Here is a 20,814-nt window from a genome sequence, read left to right as displayed (position 1 = left end):
TCAATTTTTCTCATGTGTGTCTTGTAGTCAAAGGAATGAGAATTCTTTGCATCTCACACTTACTTTTAAAGCTTCTAATGATACACAGAAAATGTCTGAGTTATCCCAATGAGCAGCTGATAGAGTCATTGGTTATACCTTACACATGGCATACTGTCTACCATGGGGTTGTTTGCTGGAACTTCTCTCAGGAAAGCACAGAAATCACACATCACTTAATTCCTTTAAGTGCCATTGTCAAGAATGCAGTGGATCAGTGTTTCTCAGTATTTTGTGTTTCCACACATCATCAAGGGGTCTTGTTAACATGCAGATGCTATTCTGTTGATGAGAGCCAGAGGAAGAAGCTACAAGTACATGTCAGATGTGATGGGAGGGCAACCTTAGCTAACAAGAGCAGAGGTTGAGAGCAGAGAAGTTTCTAGGCAAACTATCTTGGTTCAACTTCTGCTATGGAAATATATGGGTCTTATATTCTATAGTGGAGAATGAAATGGCAACCCACTCCAGGATTCTTGCCTGGAGAATCCCATGAACAGAGGAGCCTGGTGGGCTACAGTCCATAGGGAAAGAGTTGGACACGCAACGAGTTGGACATGACTGAACGACTAACACTATATTCCATAGTAACTACAGAATCTCTGTCAATAAGCCATGAATTGAGTAACTCTAAGCTAAGAACACCCACTTAAAGAAGATGGTAATGTGCAATTTAACATGATACAAACAAGCACAGATATGGACTAAAGTTAACTTGACTTTATGTGCTTTAATACAGATCTGATGCAGAGAGTACAGCCGCTCACCTGGAAGCTTTGAAAAAGTTGGCCCTGGCATTGCAGGAGAGAAAGAAGGCCGTTGAGGATCTGAAAGAGCAAAAGCAGAAAATGATAGAACATTTGAATTTAGATGACAAAGAACTAGTCAAAGAACAGACGAGTCACCTTGAACAACGCTGGTTTCAACTAGAGGACCTCGTTAAAAGAAAAATCCAAGTGTCCATCACCAACCTGGAGGAGCTCAGTGTGGTTCGGTCCAGGTTTCAGGAGCTGATGGAGTGGGCGGAAGAGCAGCAGCCCAACATCACCGAGGCCCTGAAGCAGAGCCCCCCGCCTGACATGGCTCAGAACCTGCTCATGGATCACCTTGCCATTTGCAGCGAACTGGAGGCCAAGCAGATGCTCCTGAAATCTCTCACGAAGGATGCTGACAGGGTGATGGCTGATCTTGGCCTCAACGAGAGGCAGATAATCCAGAAGGCACTGTCTGATGCACAAAGGCACGTGAGTAGTCTCAGCGACTTAGTGGGCCAGAGACGGAAGTACTTAAACAAGGCTCTGTCCGAGAAAACCCAGTTTCTCATGGCGGTGTTCCAGGCGACCAGCCAGATTCAGCAACACGAGCGCAAGATAATGTTCCGTGAGCATATCTGCCTGCTACCGGATGACGTGAGCAAACAGGTGAAAACATGTAAAAGTGCACAAGCCAGCCTTAAGACTTACCAAAACGAGGTCACTGGACTTTGGGCCCAGGGCCGCGAGTTGATGAAAGGAGTCACAGAGCAGGAAAAGAGTGAGGTCCTGGGGAAGCTCCAGGAATTGCAGAGCGTCTATGACAGCGTGCTACAAAAGTGCAGCCATCGGCTACAAGAGCTGGAGAAAAATCTGGTTTCTAGGAAGCATTTTAAGGAAGACTTTGATAAAGCCTGTCACTGGCTCAAACAAGCAGATATCGTTACCTTTCCTGAGATCAACCTAATGAATGAGACTGCCGAGCTTCACACACAGTTGGCCAAATACCAACACATTCTCGAACAGTCTCCGGAATATGAAAACCTCCTACTTTCGCTGCAGAGAACTGGACAGGCCATCCTGCCCACGCTGAATGAAGTGGACCATTCCTACCTCAACGAAAAGCTCCACGCGCTGCCCCTGCAGTTTAACGTGATCGTCGACCTGGCTAAAGACAAGTTCTATAAAGTCCAAGAGGCGATGCTGGCTCGGAAAGAATACGCCTCCTTGATCGAGTTGACAAGCCAGTCTCTGCGTGACCTTGAAGACCAGTTCTCCAGGATGAGCCACATCCCCAGCCACCTGAGCGTCAAAGAGGCTCTGTCTCTTCAGGATGGCTGGCGAGCTCTGGGGGGCGAGGTGGCAGGCCTCGCCGAAGCCGTGGACGAACTGAACCAGAAGAAAGAAAGTTTTCGCAGCACCGGGCAGCCATGGCAACCAGACAAGATGCCACAGCTCGTCACCCTGTACCACAGGCTGAAGCGACAGACAGAACAGAGGGTGAGCTTCTTAGAAGACACCACCAGTGCTTACCAGGAACATGAGAGGATGTGCCACCAGCTAGAGAAACAGCTAGAAGCTGTGAGGATGGAGCAGTCCAAGGTGAACGAAGAGACGCTGCCCGCGGAGGAGAAGCTCAAAGTGTATCACTCCCTGGCAGGAAGCCTCCAGAATTCCGGAATTCTCCTAAAACGTGTCACCAGGCATCTCGAAGATCTCGTTTCGCATCTCGACCCCGCAGCTTACGAGAAAGCCAAGCATCAGCTCCAGGCCTGGCAAGAGGAGTTAAAACTGCTCACCTCTGCCATTGGCGCGACGGTGACGGAGTGTGAGAGCCGCATGGTGCAGAGTAGAGACTTCCAGACAGAGCTGAGCCGCTCCCTGGAATGGCTGCGGAGCGTGGAGGCGGCCCTGAGCGGACCGCTGTGCCTGGACCCGAACCTGCGGGACATCCAGGAGGAGATCAGAAAGGTCCAGATCCATCAGGAAGAGGTGCAGTCCAGCCTGAGGATCATGAATGCACTGAGTAACAAGGAGAAGGAGAAATTCACGAGAGCCAAGGAGCTGATCTCCGCCGACCTACAGCGCACGCTGGCTGAGCTCTCGGAGCTGGACGGGGCCCTGCAGGAAGCGCTCCGCACCAGACAGGTGGGTGCCACGGGGCTTCTGCTCCATTTTTCTCACTTCGCTTCTTTGTAAACAAGTGTGGGGCTTCCCTGGCAGATCAGCTGGTAAAGAATCTGCCTGCAAGGTGGGAGACCTGGGTTCAATCCCTGGGTTGGAAAGATCCCAACCCACTCCAGCATTCTTACCTGGAGAATCCCCATGGACAGAGGAGCCTGGAGAACTATGGTCCATGGGGCCGCAAAGAGTCAGGAACGAAGCGGGCAATTAAGCACAGTAGCAAACAGGTATGAGTTGTTTTTTTTTTTTTTTTACTTTCAATTGCTTCCCTTACTATTTCTTTTCTTTTCTTTTTTTTTTTTTTTTGCTACTTCATGGAATCATCTTCAATCACAACTTAAAAGGATATTTTTACTGTTTATGCTCATGGTGTTCATTTCATGTGGTTTCCATGTTGATATGACTTTCGTTTTAACACAAGAACATCTTGGTTCTCTCTCTCCATTTGGAGAGGTAATAAATAATAGAGTGGGTGCTAAGTTGCTTCAGTCAGGTCCAACTCTGTGCGACCCTATGAACCTTAGCCTGACCAGAAGTTTACTTGCTTTAATACCTTGGCCCATTTTCCCCACATCTGTTCTCAGTCCTTCTGCTTCTATAGAATTTCAACCAGCCATAATATTCCAAGATGTGTATATTTTAAAATTCATTCATCTGTGGATGGGCACTTTGGTTATTTCTATACCTTGACTATTGTAAATAACACTGGTACGAACATGAAAGTACAGATTTCTCTTTGAGGTAGTGATTTTGTTTTCTTTGGATAAATACCCAGGAGTGAGATTGATGGATCATATTGGTGGTTAATTTCTTGAGGAGTTTCTATGCTGTTTTCCATAGTGGTTATACATTCCCAAGTTTACATTCCCACTGGTCTTGTTATATTCCTTCCTACCTGTGGAACTGGGTCTTCCCAGGTGGCACAGAGGTAAAGAATCTGCCTGCCATTGCAAGGAGATGCTGGAGATGTGGGTCCACTCCCTGGGTCGGGAAAGATCCCCTGGAGAAGGAAATGGCAACCCACTCAGTATTCTTGTCTGGAAAATTACATGGGCAGAAGAGCTCGGTGGGCTACAGTCCATGGGAGTGCAGAGTCAAATGTGACTGAGAACACACACACTACCTAAGGCATTATTTCACTTTAGTGAATATTCATTCTGCCACATATTGCTAATCATTATACTTTTTCTTTAGAGAGAGGACATTTCAGAACCATCATAAATTTCTATTCTATCTATGTCCTTGCTTGTGTATTTTAACTGAGATAATAAAATTATAAGAAGAAGAGTTGAAGGAAAAGTACAGGATAATAATTAGTTGTACTAAAAACAAAACAAATGTCACCAGCTCGTCAATTCACTTGCAGACATACCACCATGAGACTGAGACCTGAAAAGAAATGGAAGGTGTAAACAATTTTCGGGAAACACATCGCAAATGAGAGTTGACTGTGTTTGCTTTGCTGTTTTTCAGACTACCTTGACTCAAATATACAGTCAGTGTCAAAGGTACTATCAAGTGTTTCAAGCCGCTAACGACTGGCTTGAGGACGCTCATGAGATGTTACAGCTGACAGGCAACGGCCTAGATGTGGAGAGTGCGGAGGAGAGTCTCAAAAGCCACATGGAATTTTTTAGTGCAGAGGATCAGTTGCACAGCAATCTGGAGGAGCTCCAAAGCCTGGTAGCCAACCTGGACCCACTCATCAAGCCGACTGGAAAAGAGGACCTAGCACAGAAAATGGCCTCCCTGGAAGAGAAGAGTCAGACGATAATACAGGATTCACATGCCCAGTTAGATCTCTTGCAGAGGTACAGAAATTACTTTGTTCTTTATATTCTAGTGAAATGGGTTTTCACATGGAAAATAGGAATACATTAAGGATGTACATGGGCTTCCCCGGTGGCTCAAACGGTAAAGAATCTGCCTGCAATTCAAGAGACTGGGGTTCAATCCCTGGGTCAAAAAGACCCCTGGAGAAGGGAATGGTAACTCACTCCAGTATTCTTGCCTGGGACATCCCACAGACAGAGGAGCCTGGTGGGTTATAGCCCATGGGGTCGCCAAGAGTCAGACTTGACTGAGCAACTAAGCAGGAGCAGGAGCCCAAGGATGCAGATTATCATGTAAATTCATTCTTTTGAGTATCCCTAGACAGATTGACCTTGGAGCTCTTGCATCAAAATGTGTAATTTTAAGTTGTCTCTTGACTTTTGTTGGATTTTGTTCAAGATGTGCAGCTAAATGGCAGGACTATCAGAAAGCAAGGGAAGAGGTTATAGAATTGATGAATGAAGCTGAAAAGAAATTGTCTGAGTTTTCTTTACTGAAGACTTCTTCCAGTCACGAAGCAGAAGAAAAATTGTCAGAACATAAGGTTCGTTTGCCGTTGTTTTTAATACTCTTGTCATTGTAGCTGTAATGGGTCTTTGCACTATGAGAGTTCAAGAAGCAAGTCAATAAATCCTCATTTCCACAAGGGCTGCCTAAGCACAAAAAGGACATGTTTAACCACATTTCATAGCAGTTTTAACTTAAGTGCTGTCACTCATTTAGCATTCCATTGGAAATGCATAGCTAGGTTTTAGAAGATATCATCAGAGACATTTGCTTCTGATAAGATGTGACATAGTAGATTTCAGTAAATACCTTCTGATGTAACTTAGATTACTTCAATTGAAATTCAAAAGTTAACAACTTGAGTCTCACTCATGTATCACAGCAATATAAGGTGGAATGTGACATACTTAAATATTAAATTCTGTTCACTTATACTTTTGCTAATTTAAAAAAATGGGATAATGTCATTCAGATAGATAGCATGTCAACTTTTTAATAAATATTCACCTTACTGCTTTAGAAAACTCAAGCCTAACTCAATTACAAATTAAATGAAAAGTAAGAATTAACAGAAGAAAATAAGTGTATGTAGGAACATTTTCTTTTGCAGGTAATTTTGGACTTTACCAAAATCTGTAGTTTTTGAAAAAATCATCTCTCCCTTCAACTTCTCTTCTCCTCTTCCCACTCCAGGCTTTAGTGTCAGTAATAAACTCTTTCCATGAGAAAATCGTGGCTTTAGAGGGTGAAGCTTCAGAACTGGAAAAAACCGGAAATGATGCAAGCAAAGCAGCCATAAGCAGGTCAACAACAGCTGTCTGGCAGCGTTGGACGCGGCTCCGCGCTGTGGCCCAGGACCAGGAGAAGTTACTAGAAGATGCAGTGGATGAGTGGACGAGCTTTAACAATAAGGTAATGGCCATTACTGATGGGCTCAAAGTAATGTCTCCTCGCTGATGAGAACGTATCTCAAAAGCAATGTTTTGTCCCTCTTTTGAAACTGGCCTTATGAAAGTAAAAAGTCTTTTTAAAAAATCTCTATCTCCATGACTTGAAAACCAAATCCTGAAATAAAATACATAATACAATGTGCAATTTGGTCCCAAGTCCAGGCCCATTTATTTTAATAAGAAAGAAAGAAACCAAGCAATTGCATTTTGAGAGGAGAGCAAGCCGATTTTGCCCCATTTGTGGGGCTCTTAGTGAAACTTTCTTTCCTGGCCCTGAAAAAGTGCAAAATACTTTGTCTTTCCATGAAATAAGGAAGGAATTTGACCCATTTTTCAAATCATGTTTAATATCTTCTATTTTTTAAACAGGGTTCAGTGTTTTAAGCCACATCTTCCTTTGTGACTCAAAGGCACATATTCATGTTAACATAAATCCCCCTTTTCTATGTTATGAAGTCCCTGATTGCCCTAACATTATTTTGAGATTAAATCTTGAAACCCAGAATAATAGAAGTGGCCTTTTCTTCCATGTTAAGAGAATTGTTCATGATTTAGCTTCCCAAGATTTAGAGTTGACACCATTGACTCTACCGTGCTTCAACATTTTAGTGTCAAATGTGGCATTTGTTGGAACAGTCCTCTCTTTTTCATTTTATTTACTTTTGAACTTCATAGTGTGTGCATTTGTCATCAGGTTAAAAAAGCCACTGAAGTGATTGATCAGCTGCAAGATAAATTACCAGGAAGCTCAGCAGAGAAGGCCTCAAAAGCAGAACTCGTAACTTTTCTTGAATATCATGACACATTCATCTTGGAGTTGGAAGGGCAACAGTCGGCCTTAGGGATGCTGCGGCAACAAGCGCTGAGCATGGTCCAGGATGGAGTCACACCATCCTCTGGAGGAGAGCCACCCACGGTGCAGGAGATCACAGCCATGCAGGACCGGTGCCTGAAGTAACTATACGCCTGCCCTCTTTCTCTGTTTCTAAACTTGGCCATGACCAAAAGGGACAAATGGGGTATTAAGAGTCTTGGGGGAGCTCCACCATGCCACCTTAAACACATGGGCATCTATTCCTATCATCCTTGCTACCTAGTACATGTCTAGTCATATTAGAAATGTAGTGATGAAGCAAACAGGTTCAATCTCTACCTTCAGGCAGTTTGCAGTCAAGCAGCAGAGGTAGACAACTAAAGATGCATTTAGGTGGAGCATTTGAAGGGGGCTAAGAGAAATCAGAGCAGAGGCAACTAACCTAGGAGAGGAGTCAAGTAAGGCTTCCCCTCAGAAGGGATATGTAAGTTGAAAACTAAGCAGGCTTGAACAAGTCAATGAGGTAGGAGGAGAGTGCTGAAGACAAGGGAACAGCAAGTAAGCAAGCTTGGAAGTAAGTATATCACTTTCAAGGAATCCATGGGTGATGGGGCAGTTCTTGAGAAATGAAGCTTGAAATTTTAACAGTTGAGAGCTACTGAGAATTTGGTTTCGATAACTCTTGATTCCTCATTGGCTAAATTGGATGACAGAGACGTTAGAGCAAGGATGATACCAAAGTCCAGGTAAATAAGAATCATTTACTGATAGTGAACGTAGAGAAAGTTAATCTTAATGATATATAACCAGCTTGATTTACTTATTGGACCAAAGAGGAAATGTCACTATATAGTTTAACTCCTGAATTAACTAATATAATGTGGGCTTAGTTGCTCAGTCTTGTCTGACTCTTCACGACACCATGGACAGCAGCTCCCCAGGCTCCTCTGTCCATGGGGTTTCTCCAGGCAAGAATACTGAAGGGGGTTGCCATGCCCTAGTCATATATCACTCATGCATATCCTACATTCACCCCTTCAATTATAGATGAATTCAGGATAATCTGACTCCACTTACTTAAACTTTGCAACCAAATTATGTCAATTTAAATAAAGACTTATAATTTGGATGCTGAACAGTATTAGTCATAAAATATCCAAAATTTGATTTTTTATTTAAAGGTTAGTTTCTAATAGGCACAAATATTCCAATTATACGTTAATTTTTAGGGTTGATGATTCTGTACCATATAAGTAGATTTCCAAATAGGAAATAAAAAAAAAAATCAAACAGTCTCCAGGTTAATTTAGACAGGAAAATGGATTGCAGTGTAGTGGCATGGGAGTATGTCAGCTCTCCATTTTCCAGGGATAAATCATTCACTTCACATTAAGTGTCTTCTTGTTGTATTTAAAGTAAGTTTAAATGTTACTGAAAATTATCTGGCAGTTTGGGGGAAGTGTCTTGACTTGGAAAAAAATAGAAGGTTTCACTTTTTAATGTCTGTTTTTGACAATGTGATGTCATGTATTAGGGGCTTCCTTTCAGTCCATGTCTGCTTTCTCCCCTTAATGTTTCTGAAGCATGCAGGAGAAAGTCAAGAAGAATGGGAAGATAGTAAAGCAAGAGCTCAAGGAGCGAGAAGTGGTGGAGACACAAATCAGTTCAGTAAAATCTTGGGTTCAGGAAACGAAAGAATACTTGGGGAATCCAACCATAGAAATAGATGCTCAACTTGAAGAACTTAAGGTACAAAACTCACTCCCTACACTCATCATTTTAAAAAAACTGTGCTAATTTTAATCAGATATTCTTGTTTATATTCAATGATATATTGAAGTGAAATCTTTTAGAAATGTTTTACATGAAAAACTCTTAGTGTTAGTTCATTGGACATTTTTTTATTCCATGTGAAGTGGACGTGCTTCTTATTTAGAGACTAAAGAAAAGCTTGCTTTTTGTAAATGTGTTTCTCTAATTCCACATGTAATCCAATTTTGAGGAACAATACATATCCTTGTCTCTGTACCTGTAAAAATCAATTTCCTTATCTGGCTCCTAGAAATTTCTTATGTTGATCTTTCCTTCAGATTCTCCTAACAGAAGCCACAAATCACCGACAGAATGTTGAAAAAATGGCTGAAGAACAGAAGAATAAGTACCTTGGTCTTTCTACTATATTACCTTCTGAACTCTCCCTTCAACTAGCTGAAGTGGCCTTGGACTTAGGAACTATCCATGATCAGGTAAACCTACAGTCAAGAAAGAGTAGCTTTCCATTCTTTATTGGCTCAGTGCTCTTGTATAATAGTGCAGGATTTTCACAGTCATGGAAACAGAGTTTAAAAACAGATCAGTAGTCCATTTCTCCATCAGCCTGGAAGGACGTTGCGGTTGAGCCACCGAGAAAGAGAACTACCATGTCCACTGCTTTGGCAAAACCTCAGATGCGTGGCCTCTTGGCCAAACGTCTGCGATTTCATATTGTTGGAGCATTCATGGTCTCTCTGGGGTTTGCAACTTTCTATAAGTTTGCTGTGGCTGAACGAAGAAAGAAGGCATATGCAGATTTCTACAGAAATTATGATTCCATGAAAGATTTTGAGGAGATGAGGAAGGCTGGTATTTTTCAGAGTGCAAAGTGATTTGGAATATAAAGAATTTCTTGGATTGAGTTCCATGGAAGTTTGTCACTTTCCTGTGTTCCTGAACTATGAAACTATGACTATCTGGGGTGAGAAATAGTCTCTCAATAAATAAACAATTAACAACAACAAAAAAAAAAACAGATCAGTATTAAACAATAATATTAAATGAAAGGTTTTATTCATAGGCAAGAAACATATGAAATACTATTAAATGTAAACAATAATGTCAAACAGTGAAGATAATTTCTATGATTTCCCTAACCTTTCCCCCAAAAATCAATTACTCAAAGAAACAAAGAAAGCAAGATATATTTCATGTATTCAACAAATATTTATTGAGTACCCAGAGTCTGCCAGGCACTCTTCTATTTGCTATTTTAGTTCAGTGGTTCAGCATGATGTAGTAGGTGAAGAGATTTGAATAAAAGGAAAACAGTTAAAAATAAAGTAGAATCAGGAAAGAGATTTTTATCCAGAATTCATGCTGTAGGGTCCTGTATTTTATCAAGAGGAAGGTCTGTCAGTCTGGCTTCCAAACAACCAAGGAAAGGAATGAAACATAATACATGTGTATATATATATATTTTTTAAATCTTTTCTTTTTAAGGAAAGTGTTACATAGCCATTCATAATACTTAGAACAGGGGGAGATTTTTATATTAGACCTCATAAGGAGGACACACTTCCATGTATTTTATGAAAATAGCTTCAGTAGCATCTGTATGCAAACATAATGGGTTTTAGGACCTTCTTGGTGGTCAAACGCTAAAGCGATTTAGTTAAAACTGGTCAATAGAACAAAGAGAGGATAGTTCTAAAATGCTACATGAAATGCAAAGTAGTATTGCACTACAGAAACTATAATATTCATGCAAGTGTGCTGTCCCTTTTGAACTTGCCAGTGTATGATGCAATGTGTTTAAAAATTCTCATCAAAATCCAATTTTACTGCATCATGCGTTTGACCTAAATTAAAATGCTGTTTTCTATTTTAAATATTTAATTTACTTATTTGTTTTTCTTAGACATTGGAGGGTTTGTCAGAAAGGATGACTTGTCAAGTTCAGATCTTAAAAAAAGAAGTTCAAATCTCATTTTTTTAAATCCCCTCTGGATAAATTTCCCTATTATAAAATTATTCACATGCATTCCATTTATGTTAGCACTCAACTGAAAATAATGAAATAAAAAAAAAAGTATTCATTTCTTGATATATTTCCCCGATACTGAGGAGATTTTACTCTGGCCATGTGATGTGAAGAGCCAACTCATTGGAAAAGACCCTGATGCTAGGAAAGGTTGAGGGCAGAAAGAGAAGGGGGCGACAGAGGGCAAGATGGTTGAATGATGTCACCAACTCGATCGATGGACATGAGTTTGAGCAACCTCCAGGAGATGGTGAATGCCAGGGAAGTTTGGCGTGATGCAGTCCATCGGGTCACAAAGAGTCAGACAGGACTTCACAACTGAACAACAGCAACAAAGGAGATCTGATTTGACAAAACATCTAGTTCTGCTTCATTGACTATGCTAAAGCCTTTGACTGTGTGCATCACAACAAACTGTGGACAATTCTTAAAAAGATGGGAATACCACACCACCTTACCTGCCTTCTGAAAAATCTGTATGCAGGTCAAGAAGCAACAGTTAGAACTGGACATGGAACAACAAACTGGTTCCAAATTGGGAAAGGAGTAGATTTGCTTATTTAACTTATATGCTGAGTACATCATGTGAAAAGGTGGGCTGGATGAAGCACAAGCTGGAATCAAGATTGCTGGGAAAGACATCAATAACCTCAGATATGCAGATGGTACCACCCTTATGGCAGAAAGAGGAATTAAAGAGCCTCTTGATGAAGGTGAAAGAGGACAGTGAAAGAGCTGGCTTAAAACTCAACATTCAAAAAACAAAGATCATGGCATCTGGTCCCATCACTTCATGGCAAATAGATGGGGAAAAAATAGAAACAGTGAGAGACTTTATTTTCTTGGGCTCCAAAATCACTGCAGATGGTGACTGCAACCATGAAATTAAAAGATGCTTGTTCCTTGGAAGAAAAGCTGAGAGTCAGTTCCTAGGCAGATTGATAAGAAGTCCAGGGTCCCGGAGGAGAAAGGGGTCTGCGGTTCTCAAGGAGGAGGAGGAAAGGACAAACCTTTTTTTTTTTTTTCTCTACATTCCTTAGTCTTAGTCACATAAAATGTTGTGTTTTTTTTTTTTTTCTTTAAGCCCAAAACTGATGATTACACAACAGACAACTCAGTTTGTTGTGTACTAGGGATTATACAACAACAATGTATCTTGCTTGAGGACAGTTTCTCCTTCCTGAAAACCTTCTGACTAATCCTGATATCTTAAAATGTAAATTATGGGAGTGGGTCTAGTAAGATCTTTCTATTGTTAAATTCTAATCCTGTTAGCCTAAAATGTAAATTGTGGGAGTGGATCTGGCAAAGTTTTTAAACCTTCAGACATTCTTTTGATTTATTGTAATAAATAATTTAAAAAGTATATAACTCCCTTGCTTAACACTAGCGAGGGAGGCACTCTCCGTCCCCCTTCTGATGTCTATGTCAGAACCTTTCTCTGTCCCTTTTTACTTTAATAAAACTCTGCTCTTGAGTGATCAAGCCTGGTCTCTGGTTCTGAAGTTAATTCTTCTTTGGAGATCAGGAATTAGATACTGTTCATCGTAAGCTATCAAAGCTATGACCAACCTAGACAGGATATTAAAAAGTGGAGACATTACTTTGCCAACAAAAGTCCATCTAGTCAAAGTTATGGTTTTTCCAGTAGTCATGTATGGATGTGAGAGTTAGACTAAAATAAAGAAGGCTCAGTGCTGAAGAATCGATGCTTTTGTACCGTGGAGTTGGAGAAGACTCTTGAGAGTCCCTTGGACTGTCCATCCTAAAGGAAATCAGTCCTGAATATTCACTGGAAGGACTGATGCTGAAGCTAAAGCTCCCATATTTTGGTCACTTGAGGCGAAGAACTGACTCATTGGAAAAGAACCTGATTCTGGGAAAGATTGAAGGTCACAATGGAGGACAAGATGGTTGGATGACATCACCAAGTCAATGGACATGAGTTTGTGTAAGCTCCAGGAGTTGGTGATAGACAGGGAAGCCTGGTGTGCTGCAGTCCATGGGGCTGCAAAAAATCGGACACAACTGAGCGACTGAACAACAAACAATATATTACAAAATGATCAGCACAATAAATTTAGTTAGTATTCAAAACTACATATAGTTATAAAATTTTTTCATGTGATGAAAACTTTTAAGAACTACTCTCTTAACAACCTTCAAGTATACAGCATAGGAATGTTAACTGTATTCACCATGCTACTATATATTACATCCCCAATACTTAAAGGTATTTTTAAAGGCCTTTCATTTATGTAAAGGAAATATTTCTTTACCACGTTCTCTTCAACATTTTATTATAAGCAAAATATAAATGTTTGTTATCACATCAAATTAAAGCCATTGGAAATGTATAAATATTAACTGCTATTTTTTCATTTTCCTTTCCACTGGATGCGCTCAGTGCTTTTCAGTCGTACTATAAGATGGTAATTGGAAGTTAGAGAAAGCGTTAACAGGCCATTAACAGCTACTTATGAAAAGGTTCACAGAAACAAATATGTGTGCCTCCAGTTATCTGGAAGCGTTTTCCATTTTATGAAGAAAAAGGCTTAGAAGATTGTGTGTGTTTAAGGTCACACAATAAATGAAGAAGATAGAATTGAAACTCAGCTATCTACAGTGCTGTCTGTAAACATTTGATGAGTGAATCATTGTACATGTGTTGCTTGTTCCTTTGCTGAAATAGCAGCAGAAAGCGCAGTAAATACATAAAAATGGCAGGAGGTAAGGCTGCAAGGAACACCAGGAGAGCTTGTAACTGCACGTGGCTGGTTTGAGGAGGTACATGGACACCAAAGCAGTACTGACGATCTACAATGCCTTTTGGCAACATCTGAAAATTGAGATTATTAGTATTAATTATTCAGTTTTAACCATGATTGGTTTTCCTGTTTTTATTGATTGTTTAGATCCAGGACAAAGTAAAAGAAGTTGAACAGAGCAAGGCCATGAGTCAGGAATTCAGCCAGCAAATTCAGAAGATAGCCAGAGATCTCACAACTATTCTCACCAAGCTGAGAGCAAAGACAGATAATTTAGTTCAAGCTAAAACTGACCAAAAGGTAAAGAAGGGGAAGTGGAAACATAAGGGGTGCTATTCAATGCCTTAAATATTTTGGGTGCATTAGTTTATTTTGAAGATATTAAAAAAATAAATAAAAACTTTCTTATCAGGCTTCATCAAAACCAGACAATAAAGGCAGGTAGTTTGTAGCTCAGCTTGTGAAGAATTTGCCTGCAATGCAGGAGACCCCAGTTCAATTCCTGGGTTGGGAAAATTTCCTGGAAAAGGGATAGGCTACTCCCTCCAGTATTCTTGGACTTCCCTGGCGTCTCAGTCAGTAAAGAATTCACTTGGCAATGCAGGAGACCTGGGTTTGATCCCCGGGTTGGGAAGGTCCCCTGGGGGAAGGCATGGCAATCCACTCCAGTATTCTTGCCTGGAGAATCCCCATGGAAAGAGGAGCCTGGCGGGCTATAGTCTATGGGATCTCAAAGAGTTGGACACCACTGAGCGACTAAGCACAGCACAAAGAAATTTTATAAATGCAATAGTATAATTTATTATCATAGTAAACTGAATTCATAAATATGTATGTATATGTAGGTAAGACGGAAGAGTGTCAAAGGCCTAAATGATGGTTGAGTAACTTAAGTACTATATACATTTCAAAATGAAGGAAGTTCTTGTCGTTAAATCTGTGTTCTCACTCCGCCAATGCGTGAAGTGACTAATCCTTTTTGGGTGGGACAGAAGGAAAATTTTAGCTCTCTCAGCCTCATAGGAAATAAACATCAGTTACAAAACATCCTGCTCTCCCTTTCCAACCAAAGAAACAGAAATGAGCAGATCATAGTAGAATTATTCTTTATAGTGTTTGACTTTTATAAAATCATTTAAAATACAATCCTTCTGATTCTGGAAAATCTGGGAAAATTTGTTTTCAATAGTCTGATGTTCTTTCCTCTTGATGACTGTCCAGGTGCTAGGAGAGGAATTAGATGACTGTCACTTAAAATTAATGGAACTGGATAATGCAGTGCAAAAATTCTCCGAACAGAACGGCCAGCTAGGTAAACCACTGGCCAAGAAGGTAGGAAAACTGACTGAACTTCACCAGCAGACCATTAGACAGGCCGAGAACCAGCTCTCTAAGCTCAACCAGGTATGTTTTCCAGGCTGGTAATCAACATTCTCTACGGCCGAAATTCAATTTTGTTTTTTGCTTTTAACAGTAAGTAAAAAAAATAATATCAACAATAAGAGTAATTTGAGTGTAGCTTATCTCATATCATGCCTGTATTTCTAAGATTTATTTATACATGTAAACCTGACTTCATATCAAACCATATTATAAATTCATTCACAAAGGTTTTCATGTAAATGGACTTTTTAATAAATATATATATGTTTGTCTTTACTTAATCTTTACTTAATTGGTTCAGGTCACACATCATCATAATTGTTGAGTATAGACTGAACTTTTGCAAATTGAGTATGTTATTTTTTTGCCATCAAATATGAGTTAAATCAGAATTTGCAACCAGTAAATTATAATATTGAAAGTTATAATCCCCACCTACCACACCTCCTTACTCAGTGAAGGTAGAGTATGAAAAAGGGGAGAGAGAAGAGCTATATGGAGGAATAAGAGATGAGAGTGGAGATTTTTTTTAAAAGACGTATTAGTCAAGCATATTAGGAAATTGGACTTCATCCTAACGTCACTGGGAAGTCTTTTTTTTTTTTTTTGGAAGTCTTTAATAGGTTTTCAATAAGGAAATTATTTTTCATGATACTTTTAGATATCATAGATATTATAATGATCAACTCCCAGGATTACTGTGTCCAAAGAGAAATAGAAGACTGATTTCTAGCTCAAGAAGCAGAGTATACATTTTTTATCTGAATGGTAATGATTTATTTTTCAGGCAGCATCCCATCTAGAAGAATACAATGAAATGCTTGAGTTAATTTTAAGGTGGATTGAGAAAACTAAAATCTTGGTACGTGGAAAGATTGCATGGAATTCTGCAAGCCAGCTTCGAGAACAATACATTTCACATCAGGTAACTTTAGGAAAAATAATTTTCAAAAGGTAACTAAGAGGATAATTTTATTTAACTGGCTAGATTGACAGAAAATTTGGAGGAACGTGATGAAAAATTATTGAAGATGCCAAGAAAACTGAAAGCCAAGGTAGCTTTAACAACTTGTCATGGGGATTAAAAAAAAGAAAAAAAGCAGCTTCCCATCAGATTTCATAAGACTGAATAAGTAAATAAATATCCTTTATCGCCTCTAAATTTTCCATTCCATAAGACCAGAAATAATCATCCATATAGTATCTATTTTTTTTTTTTTTGGCAGCTTCTTTGAAACAATTGTACACAGGGATATGGTGGGAAATTCTACCCTGAGGGAGAGATGTAGGGACACGTGGAAAGATCACAGGCTCTAGACTCAGACTGATGGGAAAACCAAGTGGGCTGAGCACCTGTGGGCTCAGTCAGAGCCCGAGTCTCATGCCTGCTCCTTCCAGCGCTTCCGCCTGGTCACAGTGGACTGACCTCCTGCAGGAAGTAGGGGCCAGCTGGAATGAGTCCACACCACATAGGGGCTGCATGACTTCACTTCCTCTGAAGTTTTCTCTTGGCCATATCATCCAGGAAATTATTTCATCTTTTTAAATTTAGGCTTGAGTTAGATACAGATATCTAATAGCCCAGTTATCTGGCCATCAAATACAAAATAGTCCTTATTTAAGTTACATGGATATCCTCAAGTATGTTAGATTTTCTTAGTATCTTCTGATTTTTGTATACTCATGTCTTTTAAATACATCCTCTTTTCTCTTTTCCATTCCTGTTGACAGGGTTCTAGATCAAAACCTCATTTTCCCCTTCTGGGAATGCTTTAGCAGGCTCCTAATTGGTTTCCCTGTATTTATCCTTCTTTTTTTTTATTATTTATTATTATCCTTCTTTTCTAATCAATCTTGCACTCTCCTCTCAAGAAATCTTTCTTAAACAACTGCAGAGTTGTTCTGCTTGAGGATCTGCATTATGCATTAACAGGCAAGACTTAAGTTACAACTGGTTGTAGACAATGGAAAAATATTCATTGGAAATCTAGAATGCAAACTTAAAGGAAAGCATTTTCATTGTCAAGTTAACACTATTATTTAAAGCTCATATTTAAGGAAGCGAGAGCTCTCAGACACTGTTGGTAACTTGGTAAAATCTCTTTGAAAAACAGTTGGAAAATGTATCATGCTCATCAAAACATTACTACTCTGTAATCCAAAATGTAGGAAGTTTTTTATATGAGCATTAATAACTATACTGAAATTTTAAAGAAAACTTAATATTAAAAAAGGTTTTCTGAATAAATTTTTGGATTTAATAAGATATGTAAACCATGAAGGTTTAATTGACCATGAAGGTTTTCTTCTTTTTAGTTTTTAAAAATAGCCCCTATTCTCATTCATTTATTCAATAAACATTTATAGAGTGCTTTCCAGAGCTAAGAATTTTGTTAGGCATTTGAAATACAAAGAATATTCCCTGCCCCGCCCCAGGAAGTTGATAACTGAAGGGAGAAAGGAGATAGAGGAGGTTCCCAGGTGGTGCTAGCGGTAAAGAGTCCGCCTGCCAATGCAGGAGACTCAGGAGACACAGATGTGCTCCCTGGGTTGGAAAGATCCCCTGGCATAGGAAATGGCACCCAACTCTAGTATTCTTGCCTGGAAAAATCTCACGGACAGAGGAGCCTGGTGGGTTACAGTCCAGCGGGCCGCAGAGAGTCAGACATGGCTGAGTGACGAAGCACCAGGAGATAGGTTAGATTAAGGAAGGAAAGAAGAAACCCACCTGCTTGTGCAGGAGATGCAAGAGATGTGGGTTCAAGTCCTGGGCTGGGAAGATGACCTGGAGGAGAGCATGGCAACCCACTCCAATATTCTTGCCTGGAGAATCCCATGAATAGCAGAGCCTGGTGAGCTACAGTCCATGGGGTCACAAAGAGCCGGACACGACTGAAATGACTTAGCACAGATCAGCAGCACAAGGGAGGAAAAGGCGATTCTGAGCTGAGTCCTGAAAGACACACAGCCTAAATCGCAGGTGAAAATCCCGGCAGAAAGAGGGAGGGGTGCTCTGCTTGGTGCACTGAGGAGGAGCTTTGCTGAGAGCTGGAAAGAGGTCTGAGAGATAAGAGAAGACAAAGAGAGGTCATGAGAGCCTGTGAAGACGTTGACCTTTCTCCTGAAGTCATTGTAAGCCTTTGACAGACGTTCTGCAGGCAAGTGACAAGCTCAGACTTATAGTTTAAGAAAGGTGGCTTAGAAGCCTGTGGAAGACAGATTGATGGAGGTAAGACAACATAGACAGTGGTTTCAGAATTCCAGTAGACAGTGACAAAGCCTCTCTTAGGAGGCTGAGAGGACAAAAATCAAGGGGCTTTACATAACTGAATTCTGGACTTGGAGGCTTCTGGATGTGGGTAAAAGAGAGAGAGGTGCCCAGGATGGTTGCCGGGTTTTTCTGACTTGGGCAGGTGGCTGGGTTGAGTGCATCGAGGGCATGGGGGCACAGAGGTCAGGTGTTGGTGGTGACCTCACACAGGTGCTCAGGAGAGAACTCAGCCTGCCCACAGTGTTCCAGGGAGTTCTTTCATGCCTGCCTGCCTTAAGAATGAATGAAAACTGCCTGAGTTTATCCAAACACAATGCACAGAAAATGCATGTGTTTTAATGCCAGGTGAAAAAGATAGGAAATTGTAGGTATCTTATGATCTCAATCACCTAACATTATACCCAAATTGAACAGCAGTTATCCCTTACTTAAAGTCATCCCTGGGGTATGGGATTGTGGAGTATTTTATCTTCTTTGTTTTTCAATATTTTCTAAGCTTTATAATATATGCTATATAATACATGTATTTGATATTGCGAGAGAAAATGATGTACTTTACTTTTAAAAAAAAGGGATCTATTGCAAAAGAGTAATGTCCTACCTCCTGTTTCTCCTCTTTACACATCGCATGCCCCAGGAACTGCACATTTTGTGCCCACTCACCTATGTGCCTTTGCTTATGCTGTCCCTTCAACATAAAAGGTCTTTCCTCTTCCTCTCCATCTGTACAAGTACAAACATTCTCTGACTTAGCTCAGATGTGACTTTTCCAGGAAGCCTTCTCCCAACCCTCCTACAGGTAATAGCACCTCTCATTTCTGGCATCCTTAACCCTTTCTTCTCTTTCTTTTTTTTTTTTTTTCCTTTCTTCTCTTTCACTCTACTCACACAACACATATTATATGCTTATTATTGCATATTATTCATATGATTGTTAGTCTCAATAGATGCTGCTGTCCTGAATGACAAGGGATTTGTTTTATCCCGAATAGTTTCTACCCCTTTGTCTCACTTCTATTGTTTGTGTCTTATTTTCGTATCTTAGATTCACATATGCTTAGAGCTTAGCTATAGAATATGAGAGCTGAAAAGCCTCTCTTTAGTTGAATATGAGAAAAGAGAGGCCAGTGAGCTGATGAAGACACCCAGTGCCTCAGAGCATCACCACTGCTAGAATATTCCTGTCCTGATTCTCACCAGGGAGCAGCTTGGGGTGGCAGATGGTTCAACACATGTGGCCTCAACAGATTGTTTACAGGTCCTAAACTTTGATTTCTTTTTCTCTGAAAAGAGGGTGACAGGAAGTGGGAAGCAGGCACAGGGCTGTGAAGTTTAAACACAATAAAATACACAACCTACACAGTGTGTACAGGAAATGTAAATTAAATCTCCTTATCCCTTTCCCAATCTAATGGTCTTTACACCATACTGTACTGATTACCTCTTTACCTACTTATCAATGTCCTGGATGTTGATAATTCACTCTAGACCATGCTAGAAGAATCTGAAGATATTCACAGTGATCTGGAAGCAATGACTGAGAAATTACAGTGCCTCGATAGTGTGTACCATACAGAAACAATGTCTCAGCAAGTGGCAGACCTGGGACGGGAGACTGAGGAGCTGCGACAGGTGATCAAAATTCGCTTACAGAGTCTCCACGATGCTGCCAAGGTAAAAAAAAAAAAAAAAAAAAGTTATTTAAATGGAAAAAGTCTATCATTATGGGCTTCCCAGATGGCACAGTGGTAAAGAATCCTCCTGGCAATGCAGGAGACACAAGAGATGCAGTTTTGATCCTTGGGTTGGGAAGATTCCCTGGAATAAGAAGTGGCAACCTGCTTCAGTATTCTTGCCTGGAAAATTCCATGGACAGAGGAGTCTGGCAGACTATAGTCCAGGGGGTCGCAAAGAGTCCAATATGACTGAGCGACATCACATACATCATTAAAAACAACAATGATGGGACATCCTTAGCAGTCCAGGGGTTAAGACTCTGTGCTGCCAATGCAAAGGACGTGGGTTCGATCCCTGGTCGGGGAGCCAAGATCCCACATGCTGTGACCATAAAATAAAATACACAGATACATTTTTAAAGTAAAAACAAATGGTGGCAGAAAGTGCAGGTAGAGTGCTCACCTCTAATGAGCCTTCTTGACTATGAATGTTACCCTCTTATGCCTGAGGCATGGTGAGGTCACACAGTACCATTCAGTTGGAGTTTGAAGCAGACAAAGGTTTATTACAGGGCGTGCAAGGAAGCAGATGACTCATGTTCAAAAAACCCATAACATCTTGAAGGGTTTCAGAGTTTTGAAGCATTTGTGATCAGTTCTCTGATTGGCTGATGGTGAGGTGACAGGATGGTGGCTTAACATTATCAGTCCTTAAGCTCCAGGACGCCTGGAGCTGTGTGCTCTTGGTCTTCAAGTAGTTAACACCATCCATTTGGTGGGGGATTTTAACACCTGTAAAACAAGTCAGGAAATGTACATCAGATACTATTATCTGGGTGTT

At 40.5% G+C, this 20,814-nt stretch overlaps 1 protein-coding gene across 3 annotated transcripts in view; it reads left to right on the top strand.

The window, feature by feature from the left end:
- SYNE1 (spectrin repeat containing nuclear envelope protein 1) overlaps nucleotides 1-20,814 on the top strand; it is a 482,339-nt gene that overhangs the window by 280,807 nt on the left and 180,718 nt on the right. For all 3 annotated transcript variants that reach the window (XM_043888326.1, XM_043888327.1, XM_043888325.1), the window contains 11 exons: nucleotides 779-2,939; nucleotides 4,449-4,786; nucleotides 5,208-5,352; nucleotides 6,009-6,227; nucleotides 6,960-7,219; nucleotides 8,663-8,828; nucleotides 9,170-9,325; nucleotides 13,791-13,943; nucleotides 14,865-15,047; nucleotides 15,814-15,951; nucleotides 19,786-19,971. In XM_043888326.1, coding sequence (XP_043744261.1) covers nucleotides 779-2,939; nucleotides 4,449-4,786; nucleotides 5,208-5,352; nucleotides 6,009-6,227; nucleotides 6,960-7,219; nucleotides 8,663-8,828; nucleotides 9,170-9,325; nucleotides 13,791-13,943; nucleotides 14,865-15,047; nucleotides 15,814-15,951; nucleotides 19,786-19,971 — 4,105 coding nt within the window. The remainder of the gene's footprint in view (nucleotides 1-778; nucleotides 2,940-4,448; nucleotides 4,787-5,207; nucleotides 5,353-6,008; nucleotides 6,228-6,959; nucleotides 7,220-8,662; nucleotides 8,829-9,169; nucleotides 9,326-13,790; nucleotides 13,944-14,864; nucleotides 15,048-15,813; nucleotides 15,952-19,785; nucleotides 19,972-20,814) is intronic.

Source organism: Cervus elaphus, chromosome 26 (genome assembly GCF_910594005.1).
Source record: "Cervus elaphus chromosome 26, mCerEla1.1, whole genome shotgun sequence".
NCBI lineage: Eukaryota > Metazoa > Chordata > Mammalia > Artiodactyla > Cervidae > Cervus > Cervus elaphus.
Note: the sequence above shows the minus strand (reverse complement) of the source record. Positions and strands in the feature narration are given on the sequence as shown.